The sequence below is a fragment of the Brassica napus genome, chromosome A1, assembly GCF_020379485.1.
Source record: "Brassica napus cultivar Da-Ae chromosome A1, Da-Ae, whole genome shotgun sequence".
Lineage (NCBI taxonomy): Eukaryota > Viridiplantae > Streptophyta > Magnoliopsida > Brassicales > Brassicaceae > Brassica > Brassica napus.
The window spans coordinates 26018247-26044022 of record NC_063434.1 but is presented as its reverse complement, the minus strand read 5'-3'; the positions used below and the strand labels follow the sequence as shown (position 1 = coordinate 26044022).

The window sequence follows — 25776 nt, the reverse complement described above, 5'->3', positions numbered from 1 at the left end:
AAGTGACTTAGTTGACCCCCTTACTATGGATCCTCTTTCTTTCTTATATATGACATGTCAACCAGTATGTGGTTGGGTGGTCAAGACTTCCGTGGATCATTAAAGAGACCTAAATTTGAATCCGCACATAGCAGATTTTTTATATAATGTCTTTAGTAAAAAGTCATTATCATTTGCACTGTATTAACATATTGAAGTAGGTTCTTAATTCACTAGGAATTGAAAATTATGTTTGCTATTTTTGAAGTTCACTACTGAAACTAAAAATTCCCTAACAAAAGTTCAAAAATATATTAAAAATGGATTAAAAAACTATATCTAAAATTAGTTTGTTATTTTATTGTAATAGAACCCATGTTATTTTCAATCATTTAGAAAGTAATATATTCATATGATTATCAAGTAAATGTTATTGTTAAGATACAACTCACATCATTGTTGTTGAGAGGTTTAGTGCATAATTTTGCCTTTAGTTAACTTCTTTGTAACTATGCTAAAGACTATTTCCCGATTGTTTCAGCTGATAATTGTTATTTTCTTTTTAATATTTTTGTTTGAAAGTTGGTCACTGAAAATTACTCATTTTTTCTCTAAATTTTGTTTTTGTTTTCAGGGTTTCATTTGCATTGACATATTATTAATGTGTTAATGCCTTTAATAATTTGAAATTCATACACTTAAACATTGCATCTAATTTAAATCTTATAACTATTAAGTTGAATTCTTATTAAAGAAAACTATTTTCCAAATTTATTATATAAACCTTAATGTTTATAGATAAAATATTATATAAATCATAACATATTCCAAATAAGTTGATCAGATTTTGTACACTAAAAGTTTACATGGAACGACGTTTGCAGGGTACTTACCTTCTGAACTATTGTTCCAGGCTGAGTAAGATTATAGAGAGCCCTGAGATGATGAACATATCCATAGATTGTCACTGTCAATCATGTTGCTAATGCTGTGGATAAAAGGCAGGACATGGTTCAGTTAATACGTTAACTGGGGCCCTGGATCATGTTTGTGAAGCCTACATAGGAGATTCATAAAATTATATGTTGGCTGAGTCCCCCGGAAACAAACAATTGGCGAAGATCAGCAGCCTTAGACCAGCACTCTGGGAAGGAATCGCATGGCAATGAACTGTTGTAGGCTTTTGGAAAAATACTGGACAGTGGACACTCACCTGTACACAGACATCATTTAGTTTTGATCTTGCACAGAAGCCTGGAACTCAGAACCAGATATCTCCAACATGATTCTTATGATACAATAGAGTTTTGTAATGCCTTCAAAAGGAGCCGACTAAGAAAGGTTCTCAGAATACAAATTCCAAACAAAAGAATTGAGTAAAAATTTGAATTGCAAAAATTTCAGAGAATAAGCATGGACTTACATAAGATATGAGAGGATTTGTATAACCTGATCCACAAATCTCTTGTATATGTGTTGCATCTTCTCAATCTTTTTCACGTCCTTTGCTACCTAGTTGTAGCCTTGTAGATGGGTTTATGAGTACATGTAGCTTCGAGCTCTCTATGCTGTCGATGGTCGCTTGTGGTACAATTCACTGATGATACTTATTAGCCATAGCCAGTGACTGTGGCTACCACCTTTTCTATCGCGCCTGAACAAGATTGAACAGTGATTGTTTTCAGTACCGGCTCTAGGGGAGTGCACAGAGTGCAACAGCACAGGGCCCCACATTTGTAGTCAAAATTTCTTTACTTTTTAAGGCCCTAAAATTTTTGTTATTACAAATTTAGTCAATGTTTCTTTACTCAATAGAACCCTAATTTTTTTAGTTTTTACATGGATTGAACTTTTAACTTCAAGTTCACTAAATTAAAAAAAAAATAGCACAGGGTCCCACTATTTTTTGAGCCGGCCCTGATTGTTTTAAGGTTAGAGCTCTCTGAGCTCCAACAAAAACCAAAATTCAAAAGATGTAACAAAGTCAAGAAACTGAGATCGTGTATCAGAAGTAAGAGACCTCCACTTTACAAATCTGGGATGTTTCAGCGAGCATCTCCTCTAATACTTACGCCAGGTCAAAACAGCCACATAAACCATCTGCAAGAACACACAACAACAGCAGCAGCAGCTTCTAATGAGAGTACATGGATCAGCTTTTCTTCATCATTTTTATCTCTCTGAGAGCAGGCAAAATGAAAAACTCTTTATGCAAATAATTTATACATAATATGGAATCGTCTAAGGAACAAACACACACTTGTTACAACATGAATGACTCTGATCTAAAAATAGAGAAGAATCAACCCAAAAGCAGAGTCAGAACACAAAGGAGAAACACAAGACATTTACATTGCATATAGTGAATCTAAAGCTTTGAGTCAGCACATATAATAGTCAGAGGTTGGCTGATATTCTAATTCATCCCACTCCCACCGTACACGTGTCCTTGATGATGATGATGCCCCATCGTAACAACCCCACCGTACATCCCTCCTCCACTTCCGCCGCCGCCCTCTTTATCGCCCTGCCTCCCTCCTCCTGGGGTCATCCTCTCGCCTTCCACCTCTCTGTACTTCTGAAGGTAAACCTTCAACGGCTCCACGTAATCCTCGAACCCCAGCGTCGTCATCGCCCAGAGAAGATCGTCGCCGTTGATCGTCTTCCTCTTCTCTCTCTGGCACTTGTCCGACGCCTCCCCCGTGACGAAGCTTATGAACTCCGACACGCACTCCTGCACCGTCTCCTTCGCGTCCTTTGAGATCTTCGCGTTCGCCGGGAGCGCCTTCTTCATGATCCGGCTCACGTTGGCGATCGGGAGAAACCTGTCCTGCTCGCGCGACGACGCGCCGCCTCCGTCCTTGTGACCGCCTGAATCGTTATCGGAATCCGCCATCGTAAACCGGAGGTCGCGGCGAGAGAGAGAGTTTGTTTGGGTCCGTTGGATCGAGAGGATAATGATCGGATCGTGATGACACGTAAGATGTTATTGTTCGTTCGTTCGTTCTAACGATAAGTTTAATTACACGTGGCAATAGAGATTTGAGATCTTAGCGGTGCGGAATCCACCACGTGGTAGAATATGGTTGGTTCTAATTACAAAGTGGAGAATGTGGCTGATCCTTACCTTATCTCCATAATATTTTTGGTGCGTTGCTAATGTTGTTCACTAATCTCCAGTTAGTAGGTGTGATTTATTTACTACTAAAAATTAATAAATTTCAGGTATAAAAAAAAGAATTTAGTTTTATGATTTTGCCCCCTTAACTCTCGTATCTTTCTAATTGTGACATATACAATTTGTTAATAACATCTGCATCTACTATATATGAAATGAGTCAAATAACAAGAATATTAAAAAAAAAAACAATTATGATATGCAGTTATATAGCATAAGAACATCATTATGAATAAATTTTCACAATGTTTTTTATACAATAATTATAATAAACAAATACAAAGTAAGAAGAAATGAGAGTAGAAGTTGAGAATACTCTTTTGAAACAATTCAGAAAATGGTGAATTTTTTCTAACTACTTGTTATTTTTTATTGACACTGCTATTTTATAATATATAAAATTTAATCATATAATTGAATTGTTTTAAAAATGACTATTTTAATATTGAGAAACACATTTTTTGAAATACTCACCCATAATATGCTCTAATCAACTAAAATTGATAATAGAAGTTTTATTAGAGGACTAAAACATAATTTGTGATCACAAATCTCTCACAAATTCACTGTTTATCTTTGAAAATGCTTAGCCTCTCTCTCCTGATACAACCAACAAACAAAGTCTGTAACAAAACAAGACCAAGAAAAAAAAGACAAGAACCACAACTAGTTGAAGACATGTCTTAACCACAATCAAGAACCTCATTAGTTCAATTAAGCGAACTAAGAAACTCAACCCAAATATGTTCAGCTCTCTTGGTCGTCTCAAGAGCGAACTCCTCAGCGGCTTGCTCGTCTTTCGCCTTGCGAACAGCCACATGATACTCTTCGTAAGCCTGAGAAGCCTCCTTAAGAAGCCGTGCTAGATTGGTCTCCGTAGACTTAAACTTAAGATCAACGTTCACTTTCTCTGCTTCAAGCTTAACCAACAGTTTCTTGATCGCAAAGATTTTGATAGACAACGCGTCTCCTCCCTGAGCAAGTGTCTTGGCGAATGCGAACTCGGCGTCCACGGCTCTCTGCTTCTCCATGGCGGTTTCTTTGAGAAGCTTGGCCCGTGTTTGAGCGAGGTGGACTCTCTGTGAAGCCTCGAGTCCTTCTTTAATGACGGTTTTGTATTTGGCTAGCAAAGAGATGTAACCTATTGAAGCTGAGCTGAGTACCTCGTAACGCGTACCGGCTTCTATAATCTCGTCGAAGTTGGGATGGTTTACAAGGTCACGTGCGCTTAGACCGCGTAGCTTCTTTAGGGTTTCCTTTAAGCTGTCTATGTTCTCCGATGTAGCTGATGATTCGCTTGCGGTGGAAGCAACTGATGAAGATGAGCCAAGGACTTTGCCTACCTTTGTGGTTGCTTCTTGTCTATGGGTGTGAAAGAGATTGTTCAGTGAAGTGGTGAGGCTAGAGCTCTCTGATCCCTACCAAAGCACAAAATCAAGAAACTGATTTAGATATTAGAGTCCTACCATTGTTGTTTCAAAGAAAAATATAGATAACAAACCTGGAAGTTTGATTCTTCAGCGAGTATCTCCCCTATGTTAATTGAACAATCTGTGTCAATCTTAATACCATCTTTGCCTTTGTTAAAACAACCACACACACCATCTGCAAGAAACACAAACAGAGAGAAAAAAATTTAAAATAGCTCTCTTGTGTGTTTCTTTGGTTTAGAAAAGATTCAAAGCTAACCTGTAGACTTTAGAAGACCGCTAAAGCCAGCTGTAGAGAATAAACATATGAACATTGAGATCAAGTTAATTTTAGAGAAATGTGTTTGTGAGAATCTTTGTAGTACTTACAGTTGGATCCACCAGAAGTTTTCTGAACTGTACTACTTATGGTTTGTGTATTCTTTGCAGCTGCTGTGACAACAAGTGTAAGAGCTGTCTTAAACAAAAGTATTCAAAGATGGAAACATTACATAAACAGAAGAAGTGGTTTCTTACAGTATTTTCCAGAAGCCTTTGCACTTGCAGCTGCTTCATATTCGCGTTCGATTTCTTCCAACATGCTGCTTCTCTGAGTTTCAACTGTTAACAAAAAAAGAGACAAAAAGTTTAAAGTTTATTTCAGTTAGGCTTTGAGAAGAAGAAAGATATCAAACTCTTATTACCATATTCTTTGTAAGTCTTTTCTAAATGGCCCTTAGTCGCAACTGAAACATTGGAACATGAAAAAAAAATATAAGAAAACTCTTTCTATAACATTCTGATTTGGATTCATATACTTTGTCAAGACTTATTGCACCAAGTTGTCTTCAATTTTAGAGAGAGTTATGTGTTGAAGTACCTTCAAACTCGCGTTCAATAGCATCAAGCATACTTTTTCTACTTGCCGCTGTAACAAAACATGGAAACAATAATCTGATTCAGTATACATTATAAACAAATTTGGAACATAGTTTTATACAGTTGTAAGGGAAGAATTTTCTTACAGTGTTCATCATGATCTTTGCTTTCGGTTGAATCACTAGCCTTTCTCTCTCCAAGACCTTTTGTAGCAGCTACAGGTAAGAACATAAAAACATAATTTAACTTATCTAACTGATATGTTTTGAAGGACTAATATTCAGCAATAAAAGAAGTTCAATGTTATGTGAAAGTAACCTTCAAACTCGCGTTCGATAGCTTCAAGCATGCTATTTCTCCTTGCATCTATAACAAAACATAAAACCATTCTTCAGAATACTATGGAAGATGCAAAGTGATATCAGAAAAAAAAGTAGTTAGAACAAGTCATTACTTTCTTCACTATCTCCTTCAGTGGAGTCTTCAAGGTTTAGTTTCTTAAGACTACTTGTAGCAGCTGCAAATTAGTTGTGGTAAAACAGAGAAAATGATTCAAAATTTGATCTAAGAAGTACAAGAGCTTATTAACATGGATAAAGACTATTATGAAAGTACCTTCAAATTCACGCTCAATCTCATCCAACATACTTTGCCTCTTTGCAGCTGATAACAAAGACATGCATGAGACTAAACCTCCAAGAAAGGTAAAGGAACTGCTAAAAGGTTAAATGGTGATAATATCTTACACTGGTCTCCTTCATCTTTGTTATCGGCAAGGTCATCAAGCTGTTTAAAGCTATCGGTAACAGCTGCAAGAGAGGAAACACTCTTTAAGAACTTCTTGAAACCAAGAAAGAGTTAAAGATTCTCTATGCATGTGATGATATTAAGTCACATTACCTTCAAACTCACGTTCAATTGCATCTAGCATACTCTGTCTCCTGGCAGCTGTAAGAAGACATAACATATATGTACCTCAGAAAACTGAATTAGGGACAAGAAGGTATCAAAGTAGAGATGAGAGTTTCTTACCTTGTTCTTCGTCATCATCTTGGACAGTGTGAGCATTAATCTTTAGCTGTTTAAGACCACTTGTAGCAGCTGCAAGTAGAAGAAGATGTAAACATAATCGTTAATCTAAAAAGTCTCACCACAAAGAATGTGAACCAATTAGGAGTATGTCAAGATACCTTCAAACTCACGCTCAATCTCATCTAGCATGCTTGTTCTAGTTGCAGCTAATAAGAAGACAAATGAGATCTATGAGTCCTCTAGTTAAATATGAGAATAGAGTGAGAGCAAATATTACAGTGTGATTCATCATCTGTGCTTGAAGTGGAATGCCTTAGTTCTTCAAGACCTTTTGTAGCTTCTGAAAACACAGAGGATAAAAAAAGAGTCTAAGATGGTTTTGTAAAGGTAAAATGAAGTGATCTAACAAAGCACTAGTTATGGTTAAGTATTAAGATACCTTCAAACTCTCTTTCGATCTCTTCCAGCATCTTCTGTCTCTTTGCAGCTATAACAAACACACAAAGCCTGACTCAGTAAATAAAAGACATTGCATCAAACAAAGTAACAATGAGAGAGAGTTTTGTTTACCATGTTCTGCATCGTTGACACCAGTTAAATCATCAGCCTTTAGTTGTTCAAGACCTTTTGTAGCAGCTTCAAGTTGGAAATGAAACTAATTATTAGTTAACTAAGTACTTAATTAAACAAGTATTCTATTTTTAATGTTAAAAATACCTTCAAAATCACGTTCAATCTCGTCAAGCATGCTTTGTCTCATTGCAGCTGTAACACAAGAATATAAACTTGGAATTAGAATATAGAAGAAGAACCAAATGATTGGTAACAAGTACTAGAAGAAGAATGTGTGTGTTTTACATTGTTCATCATCTAATCCTTGAGTGGAACCATCAATCTTGAGTTTTTCAAATCCAGCTACAGCAGCTGTAAGTAATTATGAGGTAATGAAACAAAGACATAAACCAAAAGTCAGTATGAATCTATCAAGAACTAATGTGAAGTTAGACAGAAACATCTAAAAGTACCTTCAAACTCGCGTTCAATCTCCTCCATCATTTTCTTCCTCTGAGCAGCTAAAACTACAAAGGCAGCATAGTTAACACTTATTTAGTAAAAGAGTACACTATATGAATGTGGAGATTTTTTTTTTCTAACCTAGTTCTTCATCATCCTTAGATTCATCAACTTTGTTGATACCATCAGATCCAGCCTTCTTAAGTTCATCGATATGTGCTGTTATTAAGAAACAAACAAACCATTCATGTCAAGACTTTGATCCAAACATAATCAACTTTTGAGAAAAACAGATCAAAACAGTTCTTGACTTGCCTTGGAACTCAAGTTCGATATGGTCCAACATACTGGAAGGTGTAACGACTTCATCAGTAACAGCTCCTAACTATAGATCCAAATCACAAGAAACCAGATATTAATCAAGAGTCGCACTACTTTGCAGCAATCTTTAGATCTTAGTCATCCTAAACCAAATCCAAACCCTAGCAAGCTACCTGAGACGAGGTATCAGCAGAATCTTTAAGAGTTTCCGCTGATTCTTCTGATAGAGACAGAGAAATAGTCTTATTAACCGTCACTGTACTGTTTTTCTGACCACCAGCTGATGAGATTACATACACAACAAAGAGATTAATTGTCTTAGTCATAGACAGTAATTTATTTGCAGAAAAAGAAACAAGAGAGAGAGAGGTCTTACATTGATCTTCTCCTTCGTTGCCTTGGAGAGACTTGACATTATCTGCAACCATATATCATTTCCTATTAGTTCAAAAAAAAATATCATTTCCTTGTTATGACCTAGCAAAAACTATGAGCTTCTTCAGACAATTTATCGTAAGATTACCTTGGTATTCACGGTCGATTAGATCTAAATTCAAACCTGTAGTTCCTTCATCCTACACAGCAAAAGTCAATGCGTTTGAAATCAATTCATATGGTTTTAGAGAAATAGTGTTTTGTGTATGGCGTACCTGGCAAGAAACTTCATAGAAGCTTGAGAGAACAAGACAGAGAGACAAAATCAGAGCTAAGAACTTTGTTCCCATGGCGTAAGTTGTTATCGCAAAGATCAAGAGATACACTGTGTTGAAGCTTGAGAAAACACATAACAAGACTTTAAATAAAACCCAAATTAACAACTCAACGTGGTTCTCTAATTTAATAATATAAATTCACGTGGCGTTATTTTTTTATATATTCCACGTTCCTACTGCTTACAAGTCACCGCTCTTTGTGACTCTGTAAAACCTTCATGCAATTATGCTTATCCAATATCCACTCTGTATCAATCACGGTTTTATCTTAGGCTAACATTATTTTCTTTGAATATGTTTAACAAATTTTTAATGAACTTTTTTTGGAATAATAAGCTAAATGTTTAAATTTTGAATCAAGTGCCGTTGGTTCAACTGGAAAAACACCGTAGAAAATTTTTAGAACGTAACGCACATCATAGAGTTACACTTGAAACAAAATTAATATTACATGACGTTGTGGTCTAAACTTAGAAAAAAAGGTTTTAATTAAAATTAACATCAGAGTCTAATCGTGTCCATGTTTATCTTAATAAAAAGATAAAGTTGTCCACGTTCTGTGAACTTCTTTGCTGATGTAATTCAATAATGCGATGGTCAGTACTACCAAATCGTATCTTTTAGATAAGCACATATATTTTATATAGACTAGTCTGTCGATCAGTGTTTTACATTGCACTCATTGGCTGAGAAATGTTTACAAGTATAAGATAATATTAGCGTGCAACATGAGACAATTAAATACATTTTATATATGGAGTATATGATCATGCATATGTGACAACATATGTGTCGGCCTTAACTCAACCATCAACTATATTTTTTAGCAAAAAAGAACCATCATATGCTTTTAAAAGAGATCATTAATTCAAAATCAGACTTCACGATCTCAAGACGTTGGCTATAATTTCTATTTATAAACATTTTTTACCAATCAACAATTTTAAGCTGATAGTATATATATGTAAGTCCTATGTTTGTGTAAAATACCTATATGAAAGGAAAAATAACCTATAAAATATAACGATATTGTCATATTGAAATGGTTGAAGTTTAATAACCTCAACTGCACTCATCCCTGAGCATACAACATATCAATGTAGTAGTAGTACTGAAAGTCGAACCTCAAAAAGAGTGAATAGACATATTGTAAATGTAAATAGTAATCTAATTTAAGGTAAACAAGTTTAATCAATTCTAATAACTAGTGATAATTCAAATTAAAATGATCAAATGAACTTTGCAATAAAAGTAAGTAGACAGAGAGCTAACAAGAAGCAACTAAAACACCAAATGGGAGTTGAAGCAGATAATTTTAAAAAATGATTACCAAATAAATTCTTGGGTTTAAAGTAATTAATTTGAGTGACTAGATACTAATTTATGATGATTGATCAATCAATAGTAATCTTTAGGTTTAAGAACAGTAATGTAAACTAATTCATTTCATTGATAATATCATACACTAATTAAATATCTATCATCAATTTATATTAATAATCACAAATCTGTTGTGTGTTAAACACAAGTCTAAGTAGTTAATTAGCACTTCATTCATTAATATTTATTGTCTTTTTGGACAAATTAATCTTTATTGTCTAAAAATACAAAACATTTATAAAATTCATTCATATGTTTCAACGAACACAATTTGGACATAAAATGATTTACTAGCTTCTAGATTAATTAACTTGGCCTAAATTAATCTATTATTAAGAAGATGAAGTAAATATGCAGGAGTTGAAAAAGTTGTTTTGTGGATTAAACTAAATTGTTCACAACTCAGCAAGTTATACTCATATTACTTTCAAAGCCATGAAATGATGACATGATATATCTTTAGCTTTGAATTAATAAAATAAATTTATTGAATTTGGTTTATAAGGATGTTGACATTAGTCCATATATAGTCTCGATCGAAAACAAACAAATTTTATTGAAAAGTATTGATGACAAGGAATACTGAAACATAAAACAAGATAAAAAGTGCGTAAATCAATTGAGAAGAAACATAAGAGAGTACTTGTATCTAAGTAAGAGTGTTGAGAAACTGAACCCAAACGACATCTGCCTTCTCGATGGTCTCAAGCGAATATTCAGCAGATGCTTGCACCTCCTTCCACTCGCGCACAACCACACGATGCTTCTCGTATGCGTGAGACGATTCCTCTAGAACGCTTGATAAATTCTCGACACTCTTCTGGAATTGAATCTCAACTTGTTTCTTCTCGGCCTCAAGCTTCAACACCGCCTTCTTCATTGCGAATATTTGGACGGCCAAGTTGTCTCCTTTCTGAGCCAAAGCCTTGACTAACTCGAACTCAGCGTCCACCCTTTTCTGCTTCTCTATGGCCACGTTTTCATGCAATATGACACGCTGGTGCACGGTTTTCACTCGCTGAGAGGCTTTGAATCCTTCTCTTATCACAGTCCCGTATGTGGCCAGCCTCGAAATGTAGGTTACCTTAGCACGGGTTAGTTCCTCATAGCGTGCAGCCATCGTCAATATCTCATCGTAATCCGAACGATGCACGAGCTCACGCACCTTTATACCAACGTACTTTTTCAAGGTCATTTTTAGCTTCGTTACCTTCTCTGATGTTTCTGTAGTAGAAACCTTTCCTATTTTTACATCTGTCGTCCATCGTCTTTTCTTATGATTATCAACAATCTCGGTCAGCGATGTTATGAGACTAGAGGTCTTTGACGAGGAGCCCTACATATCAAAGTTAACACATTTATAGTGATGTTACTAAAATAACTTCATTTTATCCCAATAAATTATTGACTATATTTCATGGAAATATTCTCCAAGCCTAAGGAGCATTACCTTGATGGATTCTTCCTTGATGATGTCATTTAAGTCATACTTTGGTATAACTATAGAATCGTCTCCCTTAACACCATTATTGTCTTGGTTAATACGTACAGCGCCATGCACCTGCATGCCCACAACAACAGAAAATTAAGCTCTTCTGAGTTTCTTGTTTTTTTATAATGATCTTCTGAGTTTCTTGTAACTAGGGCATTCAGAGATTGCAAAACGGATTTCAGCATATTTCTTGCTTAATATTTAGGATTCTTATACGACATATAGTTGTAAAAACCTTAGTAAATTGGGATTTCTTTCTTTTTTTGGAAATAAGACCATTAGCTAATCAATAATTAACGTTAAACACTACAAACACTTGAACAATAATCTTATCTTGGCATATTCATGAAAACTCTCGGATTGCGTAGTAGACATCATACGATTCTCGTTAGGAAGGAGTTAATTTTACATAGTCTAGGGTCATTTCCTTCTTACATTTTTTTTTATAATAATTAATGTATGGTTTATGGTACGTCCAAATTAAAAGTTTTATGAGAGACAAACCTGACTGTCCAATTGCTAGAGATCCCAGAACCCCTGAGCCACTACTGCTTGTCTTCGACTCATACTCTAGACGACCCTCCACTGACTCTTGCTTCGACTCATACTGTTCACGACTCCCCATTGACCCATCTGAAAAAGGTAACTAATTATATACATCACGTTGATCTGATAACTCTCTTAAGAACTGCCTTGAGAATAGGAAGATTATATATACCTTCATTTCTAGTTATTGTCGGTTCCTTTATCATGAACCCTCGGTTTCCCTCAGCTGTTACAATGCATGATATAATATATGCAAATCAGAACAACTAGCTGAACCAAGAACTCTTTTGCAAGAGATCTCTAGAGATCTAACTAGCATATAAAGAAGTAAACAAGAACACTAACTGAAGTGTATTCTTACATTCCTTTTCACCGTTATTATAATATATTCTTCCATCATCTGTATTTTCACCCCCTGGAATGAAGAAATGAACAAATAAGCTTCAGCAAATTAAATTAAATTAAATTCGGATGTCATAAAAAAAAAAATTAAATTCTCTAGATAAAAATTTTTAATACAAAACAAGTATTAACTATATAAGAACCTTTATATCATCTCAAACTGTACCTTGGAATGTGTTTCCACTTGTTTCCACCTTACTCTTTTCCTCTGTGATTTCTTCTTCTTCTACAACAGTTCTGCTAGATGCCGAAGCTAGGATCGAAATGGAACATGTTAACAGTTATTAGTTGGAATAAAACTATTTAAGCATTTCCAACTCATCTATATTTTTTCTTATATAATAGTATTTAGAGGTAAATTTACTATTTTTTCTTTTAAAATATACATTACTAGTTTTCTTTCTATAAATAAAGTAATAAATAACATTCTTCTATTTTTCTTACTTTATAATATAAAGTTATAATTGACGCTTTCAAAGAACTATGCTTTGAAACGTCGATAGATTTCAAAGGAGGAGAATTCTACGAGGAAGAGGAGGTGGCGGTATCTCTCCGTTACGAGAAGCTCTTCGGTTATTGCAAGGGATGCGGGAGTCTTTGTCACAAGGAGGAGATATGCCCTCTTGATGAGAAGAATACGAAGGCGGAACCAGAGAGAAGGAGGGAGCATAGAGAAGGTAATGGGGGATGGACTGATGGCGTGAAACATGAAGAGCGAGCTCGGAGCTATAAGGGTGTGGTCATTAACGGCAATACGGCTCAACAGAACAGAGAAAGAGATTGTAAGGAGTATTATGGAAAGGGCAAGGGAAAGATGGGGGAGGCACCTGATTCTAAGTGGGTGAAGGTACCTGAGCGGGGTAATAGGAGATCTTATAACCACCACGGCAACTACAGAGGTAATGGGGAAGGTTCACGGGTTAAATCTACATACCGTGAGGCTGTTCCAGTTGTGGGCTCTGGTACTCAAGGGGTGTCGACTAAGACATATCCACTGCAACGAAGAGAAGATCAGGGGCAGCATCAGGATGTACATCCGGCACGTGAAGAAGGGGAGATCACGATGAATGAAGATGCTGATGCCACATTGCCGTCTGCAGAATTTCAAATGGAACTTGCTAAAACCCAGGCGGAAGGATCGGAGGTGGTCGTGGAGGCTATGGAGGAGGAGAAGAATTTACTTGCAGTGCAAGGATTGATGGAGAAACATGATGAGCCTTTTGACGATATTGAGATGGAAATTGAGGCTATTAATGCGGCGATGATGGCGAGTGGTGTTGATTTGGAGGCAGAGGAAGAGTTTCAAACTCTCTCAGAAGAGGAGTTTGAGCAAGATTCTGAGGCTCAGATAGAGAAAGTTCTTCTTCAGAATGCCGAAGAACCGGTGGCTGGTGATGCGCACATCAATAAGGAGCTGGGGACAGGGGAGGTGGCGACGAGACAGGGTCACCGTAAGAGGTTATTTAAACCTAATAACAGCACTGCAGGCAGTACTAAAATGAGAATGGCGTCTGCGCTTCTTTCACCAAGGAAGAAAACTGCAGCAGCAGCAGCTAAGGTCGGGACTCGTCATGGAGACAATACCAAACCACCGGAGAGCAAGGGACCTTCAATCCCGAAGCCGGTTAACTTAAAGTTCTAAGGTTTATGGATCAAATCTCATTTACAATGAGAGTACGAATAAAGGATTGGGTTTATGGGGGTGAAGCTTTCATTTTATCATTAAAGTTAATTTTCTTTGAAGTTTTATTTGGTTTCATGGGTTTGGGGGTAGTATTCATTGCTCTGTTTCTCTTGGTTCTTATTGAGTATTGGAATAAGAGTGGTTTATTGAGTTCCTGGTATTCTATTCAAAAATACGTGTTGATGATTTCTGGCAAAAGGGTTTTGTGGAGGAGGATTTGGAATTGTGGATATCATGAGTTTTATTTTGCTCATTCCCTTCTTATTGTACTAAAGTCTTTTGAAGACAGGAACTTTGATATATATGTTTGTAGATTATTTTATGGGAACAGAGGTTGGTGGATTAACGGAGGATGGTGGATTAACGGTCTAATCTTGAATCGGTGGTTAGGTTTATTTATATGTTTACATAGGCAGGGTTTAGTAAACATGATTTTCTTTTGGTGGGAGCTAGTGAGTATACAAAGCTTGTGGGTTCAAGATGTAATCAGGAGTGTTGAAAACGCTTTACGTCCTCGGTGGTGCGGAGTTATCTGTGGGGTATTAGTTTATTTGGTAGTTGAAATCAAAGGCCACGTACATTTAGGAAATCACTATAATGCATTTGATTATGTACGTATTATGCATGTTACTATTTCTTTGGTACATGTAATTTGGTCTACGTGGAACAATTGGAAACTTGAAAGTGGAGTGGTTTCAAATTTTATTCGTCTGAAGGCGATTTGGAATGTGAGGATGCGAGGTTTTATTATTTCTTTACACGAAATAATTAAATGTATGTTTTTAATATATATCACCTCAATATATCAATTAGCAGGAATAATTATGAATGTCTTATTTCTGAGCTTGAGGATTAAGTTGTCAAGTATTGTATTTGAGCGACTGTACGGATGTAGCGTGGAATGCAAGTATCAGCATAAGGGGTCCAGATGGTTTGTTTGGGCGTCGGTAGGGATGGGTGCTTGGTACTGTTTTATTGGGATTATAAAATGGATGGGTATCTTTAAACCCAAATTTTGGGCTCGAGAGAGCAATACAAGATATTATTATATATATGAAAATTTTAAGCTGGAATTGTAGAGGACTTGGGAGTCATTGGACCATAAGTTATCTTCGGGAGACATGGCATAAACACAAACCGGATTTTTTATTTTTATCTGAAACGAAACAGGAGTTCGAGTTTGTACAAGGGTTTCAATCACACTTTGGATATGATAGTGTGATTACTGTGGATCCTAATGGGAGGAGCGGTGGTTTAGCTCTTTTTTATTATAATGAGTATCAGGTGAAGATTTTATATTCTAGCAATAGAATGATAGATATTGAGGCGGTGGTTAAAGGAAAACAAGTCTTTCTTACTTTTGTTTATGGGGATCCGGTGCCAAAACTAAGAGAACAAGTATGGGAGAGACTAACCCGATTTGGTTTGGCAAGATCAGAACCTTGGTTTATTATTGGGGATCTAAATGAAATTACTGGGAATCATGAAAAGGATGGGGGTTCTCTTCGTTGTGCTACTTCATTTATCCCGTTCAATAATATGATAAGGAATAGTGGTTTACTAGAATTTCCGGCTCGAGGAAATACAATGTCTTGGCAAGGAAGAAGGGGCAAAGGGAAAGGAGCAGTGACGATCAGATGTCGTTTGGATCGAGCTTTGGCAAATGAGGAATGGCATACGCTTTTCCCATGTTCTTATACAGAGTATCTAAAGATGGTGGGATCTGACCATCGCCCAGTGTTGGCTTTCTTAGAGGATAAATTTATAAAGAAAAGAAGGGGGCAATTTAGATTTGACAAAAGATGGATTGGCCAAGAGGGTCTTATGGAGTCGATTGTAACAGGCTGGACGGGGAGTCAGGAAGGACAACTAGGAGATCTTGTTACCAAAATTACTAATTGTCGCCATGAAATATCTACTTGGCGTAAAGATAATCAACCATATGGAAAAGATAAAATACAGAAGCTTCAACAGGCACTTGAAGACGTGCAAATGGATAATAATCGGTCTCAAGAGGAGATTATTGAGGTTTCTAGGAAATTGCAGGAGGCTTATAAGGATGAGGAGGAATATTGGCACCAGAAAAGCAGGAATATGTGGTACTCATCTGGAGATCTAAATACTAAATTTTATCATGCTTTGACGAAGCAGCGTAGGGTTCGTAACAAAATAGTGGGTCTTCATGATGAAACAGGTAACTGGATAACAGATGAGAAAGGGGTTGAGAAGGTGGCGGTTGATTACTTTGAGAGTCTGTTTACGACCACGGATCCAACGGAATTTGATAGTTTTTTGGAGGAGATAGTACCATCTATTTCTCCCCGAATGAATCAAAATTTGCTGCGAATGGCAACGGAGGAAGAGGTCCGACAAGCTTTATTTATGATGCATCCAGAGAAAGCGCCAGGACCGGACGGGATGACAGCTCTTTTTTTTCAGCACTCATGGCATATAATTAAGAGGGATGTGGTTGAGCTGGTGAACAATTTTCTTCTCACAGGAAATATGGATCAACGTTTAAATATGACTAATATTTGTATGATTCCGAAAGTAGAGAGACCCACAAGGATGACGGAATTACGGCCGATAAGCCTTTGTAATGTTGGTTATAAGATTATCTCGAAGGTTTTATGTCAACGATTGAAAATTTGCCTACCAAGACTGATTTCGGAGACACAATCGGCATTTGTGGCGGGTAGGTTAATATCGGATAATATACTTATCGCGCAGGAAATGTTTCATGGACTGAGGACAAATAAGTCATGTCAGAACAAATTTATGGCAATCAAAACGGATATGAGTAAGGCATATGATAGGATTGAGTGGAAATTCATTGTGGCACTTTTACACAGAATGGGATTTGATCCTCGATGGGTTAATTTGATGCTGGAATGTATCTCTTCGGTCCAATATAGGGTACTTATCAATGGGCAGCCACAGGGACTTATTATTCCTCAACGAGGTCTACGGCAGGGGGATCCTCTGTCTCCGTATTTATTCATTATGTGCACTGAGGCATTAATAGCGAATATTAAGAGGGCAGAGAGAGAGAAACAACTTACTGGTTTAAAGGTGGCGCGAGCGTGTCCAGCAATCTCTCATTTGCTATTTGCAGATGATAGTCTATTCTTTTGTAAGGCAAACAAGGAGGAGTGTCAAACTATTCTTAGGATTTTACAGGAATATGAGGCTGTCTCAGGGCAACAAATTAATTTCCAGAAGTCCTCAATTCAATTTGGGCATAAGATTGAAGAATCAATTCGTCAAGAGTTGAGAGATATTCTGGGAATCCAAAACATAGGAGGCATGGGATCCTATTTGGGGTTGCCAGAAAGTCTTGGAGGGTCTAAGGTACAGGTTTTTGGTTTTGTTCAGGAACGTTTGAATAATAGGGTTAATGGATGGACATTCCGATTTTTTACTAAAGGAGGAAAAGAGGTAATTATTAAATCGGTGGTGACGGCTTTGCCCAATCATGTTATGTCTGTTTATCGGTTACCGAAGACTACAGTTCAAAAATTAACAAGCGCAGTTGCTCGGTTTTGGTGGAGCCCAGGAGGAAGTTCTAAAGGTATGCATTGGAAATCATGGGATAAATTATGTGAAACCAAAGATAACGGTGGGTTAGGTTTCAAGGATCTTATGGATTTTAATACGGCAATGCTTGGAAAGCAACTATGGAGACTGATGGAAAAACCAAATACTCTATTCTCAAGAGTCTTCAAAGGACGGTATTACAGGAATGCTTCACCCCTGGAACCGATTCGTTCTTCTTCTCCGTCATATGGCTGGAGGAGTATCATTTCTGCTAGATCTCTGGTTTGTAAAGGACTAATTAAACGGGTGGGAACAGGTTCGTCTATCTCTGTATGGAATGATCCTTGGATCCCAGCCACTCGCCCGAGACCAGCAACCAAAAATTTCCCCAACTTTTATCCGGACCTTACAGTGGATTCCCTCATAAATTCGGAATCTCGCTCATGGAATTTACAGGTAATTAGGACTCTTGTGGATCCTGCGGATGCGAAAATAATTGAAAGTATTCCTTTAAGTAGGAATCAGTTTGAGGATAGGAATGGATGGCATTTTACTAAAACTGGAAAATATTCAGTCCAATCAGGCTATCAAGTGGAACGGATTTATCCGGATAAGGAAAAACCACCAGTTTTTTATGGCCCTACAGTGGATATACTTAAAGCTTTCTGTTGGAAAGTTCGGTGTCCCCCAAAAATAAGGCATTTTTTATGGCAACTTCTCTCAGGATGTATATCGGTAATGAAAAACCTCAAGGCAAGAGGGATAAATGGAGATACATTTTGTGCTCGATGCGGAGAGCCTGAAGAATCAATTAACCATGTATTTTTTGAATGTCCACCGGCACGCCAAGTGTGGGCATTATCCAAGATTCCGTCAGCTCCGAATTTTTTTCCTACTTCTTCATTGTTTGCTAATATGGATCATCTATTTTGGAGAGTCCGGCCAAAGATGGATGATCATCAGTTTGCATGGATTTTATGGTATATTTGGAAAGCTCGAAATAACAAAGTTTTCAGTAATTTGGATATGGATCCGAGGGATACTCTTCAATTAGCTGAAATAGAATCATCACTTTGGGCAGAAGCACAGGTGGGAAATGACCCAACGAGAGGGCTTTCGGTACCGATCAATGTTCCCCTAGTGACACAAGGTCGATGGTGTTTTATGGATGGTTCATGGAAGGATAAGGATACGTTCTCAGGACAAGGCTGGTATAGTACTTTACCAGGGTTTGATGGGCTGCTAGGGGCAAGGAATGTAAGGGCATGTCTTTCACCCCTTCATTCGGAGATAGAGGCGTTGATTTGGGCAATGGAATGTATGAAGAATTTAAGACAGTTTCAGGTAACGTTTGCAACGGATTGTTCTCAATTGGTGAAGATGGTTTCGGAACCAGAAGAATGGCCAGCATTCGAAAGCTATTTGGAGGACATAAAGCTTCTCAAAGGAAGTTTCCTCAACTCTGATATAGTTCATGTACCTCGGACAGCGAATCTTCGGGCAGATAGTCTAGCACGCAGTGCTAGGAAACAATCGTCCTTTGTCGTTCACATGGATGCGGAGTTACCGATTTGGTTTACAGAGTCATCATGAGTCTGTAAATTCTTTGCTGTCAAAAAAAAAAAAAAAAATAGAAGAATACTATTTTAGAGGGATGTATTTGAGTAAATTATACTTCTATTTTAGACGAAAAAATAGCAAAATACATTAGAAGTCTTGGATATTAACAATATATCACTTCATGCACCAAGAAGTTCAAGATTATCTAAGAACACATATATATAGATAAAGTTACCTTCTATCTGGCGTTGAAGCTCTTTCACCCTTTCCTGATTCGAAGCACCTGAATTTAACAACACATAAGAAAAATGTTACCAAAAACAACTGTGCCTTCGAGAAACAAAGTAGAATAAAAAGAACCTCTTACCGGTTTCAGAAGCATCCATTAATTCAGCTTCAGATCCAGCATTTTTATTAAACCCTACAATCGAAAAGGACAAACCTATTAATAACGTAACGGATCTACATGACCTTTCTTATTCAATCTGAATAGGTAGTTCTAATCCACTATACCTTGCAATAGACGTTTGATGTCGTCCGAGCTACTCGAACCTTGACCCGCTTCATAACTACTAGCAGCTTCAGACTATATATAACCGAAAGTTCACAAACCACAATTTTTCTTTAAAAAATAACCCGTTCACTTAAGAAATCTTTAATACATGTCCAAAAAAGTGTACACCAAATCACCCATAAATTATTGTTTTTACCTAGAATTGAGTTATAACTTATAAACATCAAAATAATGTTCTAGTTTAGCTCGTCTTTTATTTTAACCTAGCTAGAATTGAGACATCAAAAATGTCCACCTCGTTTTTTAACCTAGAATTGAGTTATAAACATCAAAAGAATGTTCTAGGTTTACCTCGGCTTCGACAGAGTGAGACGCAGATGATGTCTCTTTCCCTTCGAAGGTTTGGACATTAGCTGCACTCAAACAAGACCCAAATTCAATACAGTTGCTATTTATATATCGACGTTAAGATAACAAAAATATTAAGTTCGTCAAATATATATTGTTTACATTGAGATTCTTGACTCTCTAACGTTCCAAATTCCCTGCTTCCGCCAACCTAAACAAAAACCAAATCCATGCATGCAAGTCAATTTTAATTCTTATCTTCATCTTATTATTCCTTCTTTAATTGTTTTGTATGGTAATAATTAGGAAAAAGGTATCTGATCGTGGCTTGCTTACCTGACAAGAAATCTCATGGAAGCTTGAGAGAACGAGACACATTGCTAGGGCCAAACCCACATTTTTCTTTCCCATCGTGGAGATTGCCATTACAGACACCAAATTAAATACACTGTTTTGATCCTTAATATTGTACTTTTTAGTTGTTTTGATGTTTGAAGCAAAACTTCTTGTGCTTTAAATAGAGCCCATGATGCAGACTAAACTAACGAGTCTTTTTATATATACACATATAATCAATTCACGAGTCTTTTTATATATTCATCAGTAACATAACGTATTCTATGCTTCGTAATCAATGATGTAAATATACGTTAAGGTTTGATAACTTATGAAGTTGTTAATGGACCGGGTCATGGAGTGATGGAGCTTATTGATTTTTTATAGGTGCACTCGCTATATCATAAGTCAGGCTCAGATCTGGTCCATGTATAGACGACATGGAAAAAAAAAACCATAAAAACAAGTGTTCAAATTCCTATTAAAGTTCTTTACTAAACCTAAAATTTGTTTCGCGATTAAAACAATATATTATCGAAAATTATTCAAATCGTATTCGTTTGTGCGGCCGGCTTGGCACTGGACGCCAGGTGCCACGGTCCTGAGTCCAACTCTAGTTCCAACAATAAAAAGATTCCGAATTAAAAGTAAAATTCGTAAGAGAATATTATATATACATTTCTCAGTAAAAGAAAATTTCTCTACTTTATTCCTTAAACAAAAAAAAAATATAAATAAATAAAGCATGTGAAATTCACCACAAAATTAGGTTTATATCATAAAGGTTCACATGGCCATGAAGAACAAACGAAGGAAACAAATACATAATTTATGACACTACCGAGTTTAGGTCGTATATATTACAAGACTGTGAAATTGACACGAATAAACGAATGAATCAAATACTTAATTTATGACCATCCAGACTTGTGGTCAGATTTATAAGACAGAGAAAAGTTGACTATAAGATATAAAATTTTGACTTTGATTTGCAAGAGAATTGGCATGGATTACTACCCTCAAAAATAAAGGAAATTGAACAAACGGAGGAAACAAACACATAGTTAATGACTTATCTGATTTGAGGTCACATATAATACTAGACTGTGAAATTGACTATCATTTATTGACTTTGATTTGAAAGCGTGTTTCACTGTTTTGTGTAACCCTAAGTCCTAACAAAATAATCCGGGAATACTCGAGTTTAGTTTGGAATTTATTTTAGTATTTTAGATTAAATTAAATTAATTAGTAATATAAAATTTAAAAAAATATTTCCTTGATTTTAAATCAAAATTACAAATACATTATACAGAACCTTCTAAAAAATTATTACATAATTAAATATGTGTCAAATAATGACATACATTAAAAATGAATGTGACAAAAACTTTTTAGATAAACTTATTAGTGAATCATCATTAGATTTACTAGGTCGGTTTCCGCGCTACGCGCGGATAGTTCCTCTTGTATATTCCGACTGATTTGTTGTGTGAAGATCAAATATTGTAAAATTTTCTGTGTCTATAAACTTTTAGTGTGTACGATATAGTATACGAAAAGAGACAATGCTCTGACTTTTATTATTTAAATTTTGCAAATATATTTTATTCGTCGCATTTTTTATAATAATTTTTTTCGTTAGTTGGACCAAAATATCAAAATTGAATTCAGAATACATAAACAGTTCTCAATTCTTAATTATGTTTTTTTGATTATAAGCTTATGAATTGTACATTGGAAATTTAGCTCTAATTCATGTATTAATTGAACTTTACTCTTGTTTTTCTTTCGATGTTTTCATTGTTGTGTCAAAGTAAAACTGTGTGGCTGATAATGAAGCGAATAATAGTTTTCATGCAAATAATAATTATTAATCAGTATGTATCAGACTTTTAAGTTTGTGTTTGTATTTTTATTTTAGTTATATATATTTTGGAAATATACTTGTCACCATGAGAACTTGATATCTCTGATAACTTATGATTTGAACATAAATTATTGGTTGCCCCATAGTGTAAGATCCACATCTTGACGATTAGGGCCAACAATGAAATTGTGTTATGTCAAAAGATTTTAAGCTTGCTTCTTAGAAAACAATCAATAGATTTTAAGAAACAATCAAAAGATTTTAAAGAGCTTAAGAAACAACCTATTGCTTTAAGTTCTAAGCTTGCTTCTTAGAAAGCAATCAAAAGATTTTAAAGTTAGAACAACTTGTTTGAGACTGGATCATTGAGTATAAAAATTGCTACAAATGCAAAAGGATTTCAAGAATGGTTTTAGAAACTCTTGTAGCCATTCCTAGTTGTGAACTATCACCATATTACGACATGTATTTTATTTAGGTATATACGCTTAGCAAATTACAAATATGTTTTGAATATTAGTTTCATAATCCAAATGAAATCAAAGTAAATACTTTTTCTTACTTTCTATGATATTTTAGCTAATTACTATATTTTAAACTTGAAATTATTATTAAATCTTAAATATCTTTCATGAACTTTCAGAATGATACAAACCAAGATAACTAAAATACGTAAATTTCACAGAATTACTAAATGTAGTATATAAGATTAGACAAAAAATAATAATTTTATGTCTTCCAATGTTTGTTGGACTCTATATTTTGTAAGACATGCCTAGCAAATTGAATATATTTAAGAATGTTTAGTCTAATAATGCAGTGATGAAAAGAAAATCATCATATCATCATTATCTATTATGTATGTTATCATTGATTTAAGACATTTTTTAATTACTTAAAATTTTTGTATATTTTCTTTATTTCTCTCTTATTTAGTTGATAAATTATTCTTAAAATTTTAGAGTTAAGCAAATATTTGCTCATTCTTTTTTTGCACTTCTATTTTACATAGATATTTTTCCGCGTGTTTAAATTTTTGTTAATTTATAATTTTTTATTCTATTTTTATTGAAAATTCTCCTTTAACCTAATAGCTTGCCTTATTTTTGTTTTGTTCATAAATTTTAAATATTACTCAATCCATTTCGCAATGTAAAATGTTCTAGAGAAAATTTGATGTATGAAAATATAAAATGTTTTGATATTTTTAAGATATTTTTAACTTTCATGAAATTTGGTTAACTAACAACACTACACTTTAATATTTTCAATTGATTAACTTATTTTAAATGTATATTAGTAATAATATTTAAATAAAAATTGATTAGTTTTATGAAACGATCATATAATGTGAACCAGAGTACTACTTTAAAACCTTTTTATCATCAAATTTTTGGTTTTGTGGTGTAATCAAGCATTGGCATTTGTTGCTGACTTTGTAAGTAACTCTGACTCCATTACTATGAAGTTAAGTTTTAGTCTATTGTACTGTTTAGAAACCTGATGTTATGATTTACGGCGATGGAGACTATTTAGTATTAGTCTGAGAAATGAATCAAAACAAACAAATACATGTTGTTGTGTGTCTCATTAGAGTTTCATTGTGCTTTAATATTGAATCCGTTTTAAATATATGCAAGATAAGAACACGGAACTGGTTGCCTGAAAAGCCATTAAACCATTCAAGCTGTTAGTCTATCACTAATTTGGATATGGTGTATTTTTTGTTTGAGATATTCTATATTTTGTTAGCTAATTTTATTTTTTTTGTACGTTGAATTTGCATTTGCATGTAATAGTTGTGTGAATGTTCTAATATTTTGAAAATGCTGTTTGTGAGAAGGTAATTGCCATTGGACAGATGAAAGAGAAATTTATGTGGGTGTCCGTGAGTTCGACAGATTGTGAGGGTGATTTAGTTTTTAAATACTGGTGGCCTTAGAAGCAAAAATCGGTAATAAAATTTGTTATTGTTACCGACAATTCAATAGTATGAGATATATATGAAATGGTTTGATTATTTGTGGAAACTCATGATCAGTAAATCCACATATGATTTACTTTATAGTTAGTACGAACAGAAAGCAGTAGGAATAAATTTTTAAGTTACATACATGGCTAAGGATATTTGTTAGTCAACCCGGTAATTAGAAAATGTCATACGCTAAATGAATGGCTCGTTGATCAGTGGAAAATATTTGAAAGAAATTCAAATATGATTGTCTTTATAGTTCAAAAGAAAGAAAAAGGCTAAAGTTGAATATAAAAATACATCCATGCTTATGCTTGAGTCTGGTAGCACCAATATGGACACCTACATATTACATATAACGTATCAGGTGCGCAATATTCATTTCCTTAACAATATTTATTTATAGTTATTTGATACTGATTTTCATTTTTAATATATGGAACATTTGGTGTTTAATATTTATTAAATTTAGAAAAAATATTTATTACATTTAAAAATATATATATATTTTTAGAATTTTAACCAAGATGTCGACCTAATTTTTTCTGATAGTTTTTAGTTTTTATATTAATTTATTTGGTTTTTGATAAATGTCAATTTTTTAAGTTCTATATTTTTAAAAACAAATTAAAAAATGTTGTGTTGATAAGGTTGAGCATTTAATGTAAAATTGTGTTATATGTTACGTTTAAGTATTTCTTTTTTGATAACTGTTAGCAGTTTGTAATTATTTTCTATGAACAGCATATATAACATTTCTTGGTAAAAACTCAAACCTTAGTGTAAACATTATAATTGAATCTACAAAAAAAAATTTGGGGGGGGGGGGGGGGGGGGGGGGGGGGTCAAGAAGAGGATCTCCTCTATTCGAATCTCCCTCCGATAGCTAAGCAATTGACTCAGAAGCTTGATAATCTTGACAGCCGTTTTGTCTCCTCACTTTCCTTCTAACTTAGGGGCTTTCCATACAAAGGCCCAACCGTTAGTCCAGTTACAGATCAGAGAACCAATTCCAGCAATGATTGATGTCGGTGGTTTGCAGGTCCTGCAATGAAGTCTAGCTTCCCTATTTTCTGTACCTTGTTGCTCTTGCTTGCTTGTTTTTGTCTAGCTTCCGCTTTGTCATCTTTTCCTTTGTCTTGGCTTTTGCATGCTTATAGATCCTTTCTTTCTCTGTGATCTGGAAGGTATCTGATTCTAGGAACATAGGTGGATCTCTTGCCATCGATTTCTATATTTTCATTCAAGCCATTGCAAAACCTAGCTTTACTGTATTGTTTTATCGAGGCATGACCACGAAGACCAACACCCAACATAATCTGTTTGATTGTCTATAAGACATGAGCAGCATTGAGTTCTTCAGGGATCTCAAATTCGTCTAAGTCCCAGAAGACTCATGAGTCATGACTCATTCACTGAAAAAGACAGGGTCAGGCAAAGATGCAGTTACGACACGTACGGAGACAACAACAACAAACACATATACACTCAAGACAGAAAAGAGAAACCTTCATACGTGAATACATTATCTGTAACATATGAAATTCCAAACTAATGACCAGTGAATCATATCAAGTATAATTATGTGAGGTGTTGATTTTTCTTCACGT

At 35.2% G+C, this 25776-nt stretch overlaps 4 protein-coding genes across 7 annotated transcripts; 1 reads left to right on the top strand and 3 right to left on the bottom strand.

Moving 5' to 3' along the window:
• Positions 1 to 2164: 2164 nt before the first annotated feature.
• Positions 2165 to 3227, bottom strand: LOC106349746 (nuclear transcription factor Y subunit B-3). Its single transcript, XM_013789722.3, has one exon. The coding sequence runs from the start codon at positions 2873 to 2875 to the stop codon at positions 2396 to 2398; it is 480 nt and encodes a 159-aa protein (XP_013645176.2). The 5' UTR covers positions 2876 to 3227; the 3' UTR covers positions 2165 to 2395.
• Positions 3228 to 3652: 425 nt separating this feature from the next.
• Positions 3653 to 8613, bottom strand: LOC106380828 (TSA1-like protein). Of its 4 annotated transcripts, none has more exons than XM_022687890.2 (27): positions 8463 to 8613; positions 8336 to 8387; positions 8189 to 8230; positions 7986 to 8092; positions 7807 to 7876; positions 7633 to 7710; positions 7503 to 7550; positions 7336 to 7401; positions 7195 to 7242; positions 7048 to 7113; positions 6917 to 6964; positions 6755 to 6817; positions 6636 to 6683; positions 6478 to 6546; positions 6346 to 6393; positions 6192 to 6254; positions 6061 to 6108; positions 5900 to 5962; positions 5764 to 5811; positions 5592 to 5660; positions 5447 to 5494; positions 5271 to 5312; positions 5104 to 5187; positions 4957 to 5019; positions 4847 to 4876; positions 4659 to 4762; positions 3653 to 4575 (listed from the first exon to the last, which is right to left on the bottom strand). In XM_022687890.2, exons 1-27 carry the CDS (start codon positions 8535 to 8537, stop codon positions 3868 to 3870), a joined length of 2298 nt encoding a protein of 765 aa, XP_022543611.2. In that variant the 5' UTR covers positions 8538 to 8613; the 3' UTR covers positions 3653 to 3867. The 4 variants fall into 4 exon arrangements, with proteins under 4 accessions (XP_022543611.2, XP_022543614.2, XP_013676126.2 ...); XM_022687893.2 differs by having other exon boundaries at positions 4957 to 5016; XM_013820672.3 differs by having other exon boundaries at positions 7503 to 7556; positions 8463 to 8612.
• A 1941-nt stretch (positions 8614 to 10554) lies between these two features.
• LOC106367996 (NAI2-like protein) lies at positions 10555 to 12022 on the bottom strand. Its single transcript, XM_048741120.1, has 4 exons — positions 11902 to 12022; positions 11633 to 11679; positions 11356 to 11466; positions 10555 to 11241 (listed from the first exon to the last, which is right to left on the bottom strand). Exons 1-4 carry the CDS (start codon positions 12020 to 12022, stop codon positions 10555 to 10557), a joined length of 966 nt encoding a protein of 321 aa, XP_048597077.1.
• Positions 12023 to 12609: 587 nt separating this feature from the next.
• On the top strand, positions 12610 to 13987 carry LOC125578428. Its single transcript, XM_048741094.1, has 2 exons — positions 12610 to 12625; positions 12849 to 13987. The coding sequence occupies exons 1-2, from the start codon at positions 12610 to 12612 to the stop codon at positions 13985 to 13987; spliced, it is 1155 nt and encodes a 384-aa protein (XP_048597051.1).
• The last annotated feature ends 11789 nt before the right edge of the window (positions 13988 to 25776 follow it).

Excerpts from the sequence above, each read along its gene's own strand:
- LOC106380828 (XM_013820672.3), bottom strand. The coding sequence starts at position 8,537 with ATGGGAACAAAGTTCTTAGCTCTGATTTTGTCTCTCTGTCTTGTTCTC. Across the intron at positions 5,812-5,899 it reads TGAAGGAGATAGTGAAGAAA|ATGCAAGGAGAAATAGCATG; the intron begins GTAATGACTTGT and ends GTTTTGTTATAG. Across the intron at positions 5,495-5,591 it reads CAAAGATCATGATGAACACT|CGGCAAGTAGAAAAAGTATG; the intron begins GTAAGAAAATTC and ends GTTTTGTTACAG.
- LOC106367996 (XM_048741120.1), bottom strand. The coding sequence starts at position 12,022 with ATGGGGAGTCGTGAACAGTATGAGTCGAAGCAAGAGTCAGTGGAGGGT. Across the intron at positions 11,467-11,632 it reads AGAAATCCCAATTTACTAAG|GTGCATGGCGCTGTACGTAT; the intron begins GTTTTTACAACT and ends GTGGGCATGCAG. Across the intron at positions 11,242-11,355 it reads TCAAGGAAGAATCCATCAAG|GGCTCCTCGTCAAAGACCTC; the intron begins GTAATGCTCCTT and ends TTTGATATGTAG.
- LOC106349746 (XM_013789722.3), bottom strand. The coding sequence starts at position 2,875 with ATGGCGGATTCCGATAACGATTCAGGCGGTCACAAGGACGGAGGCGGC.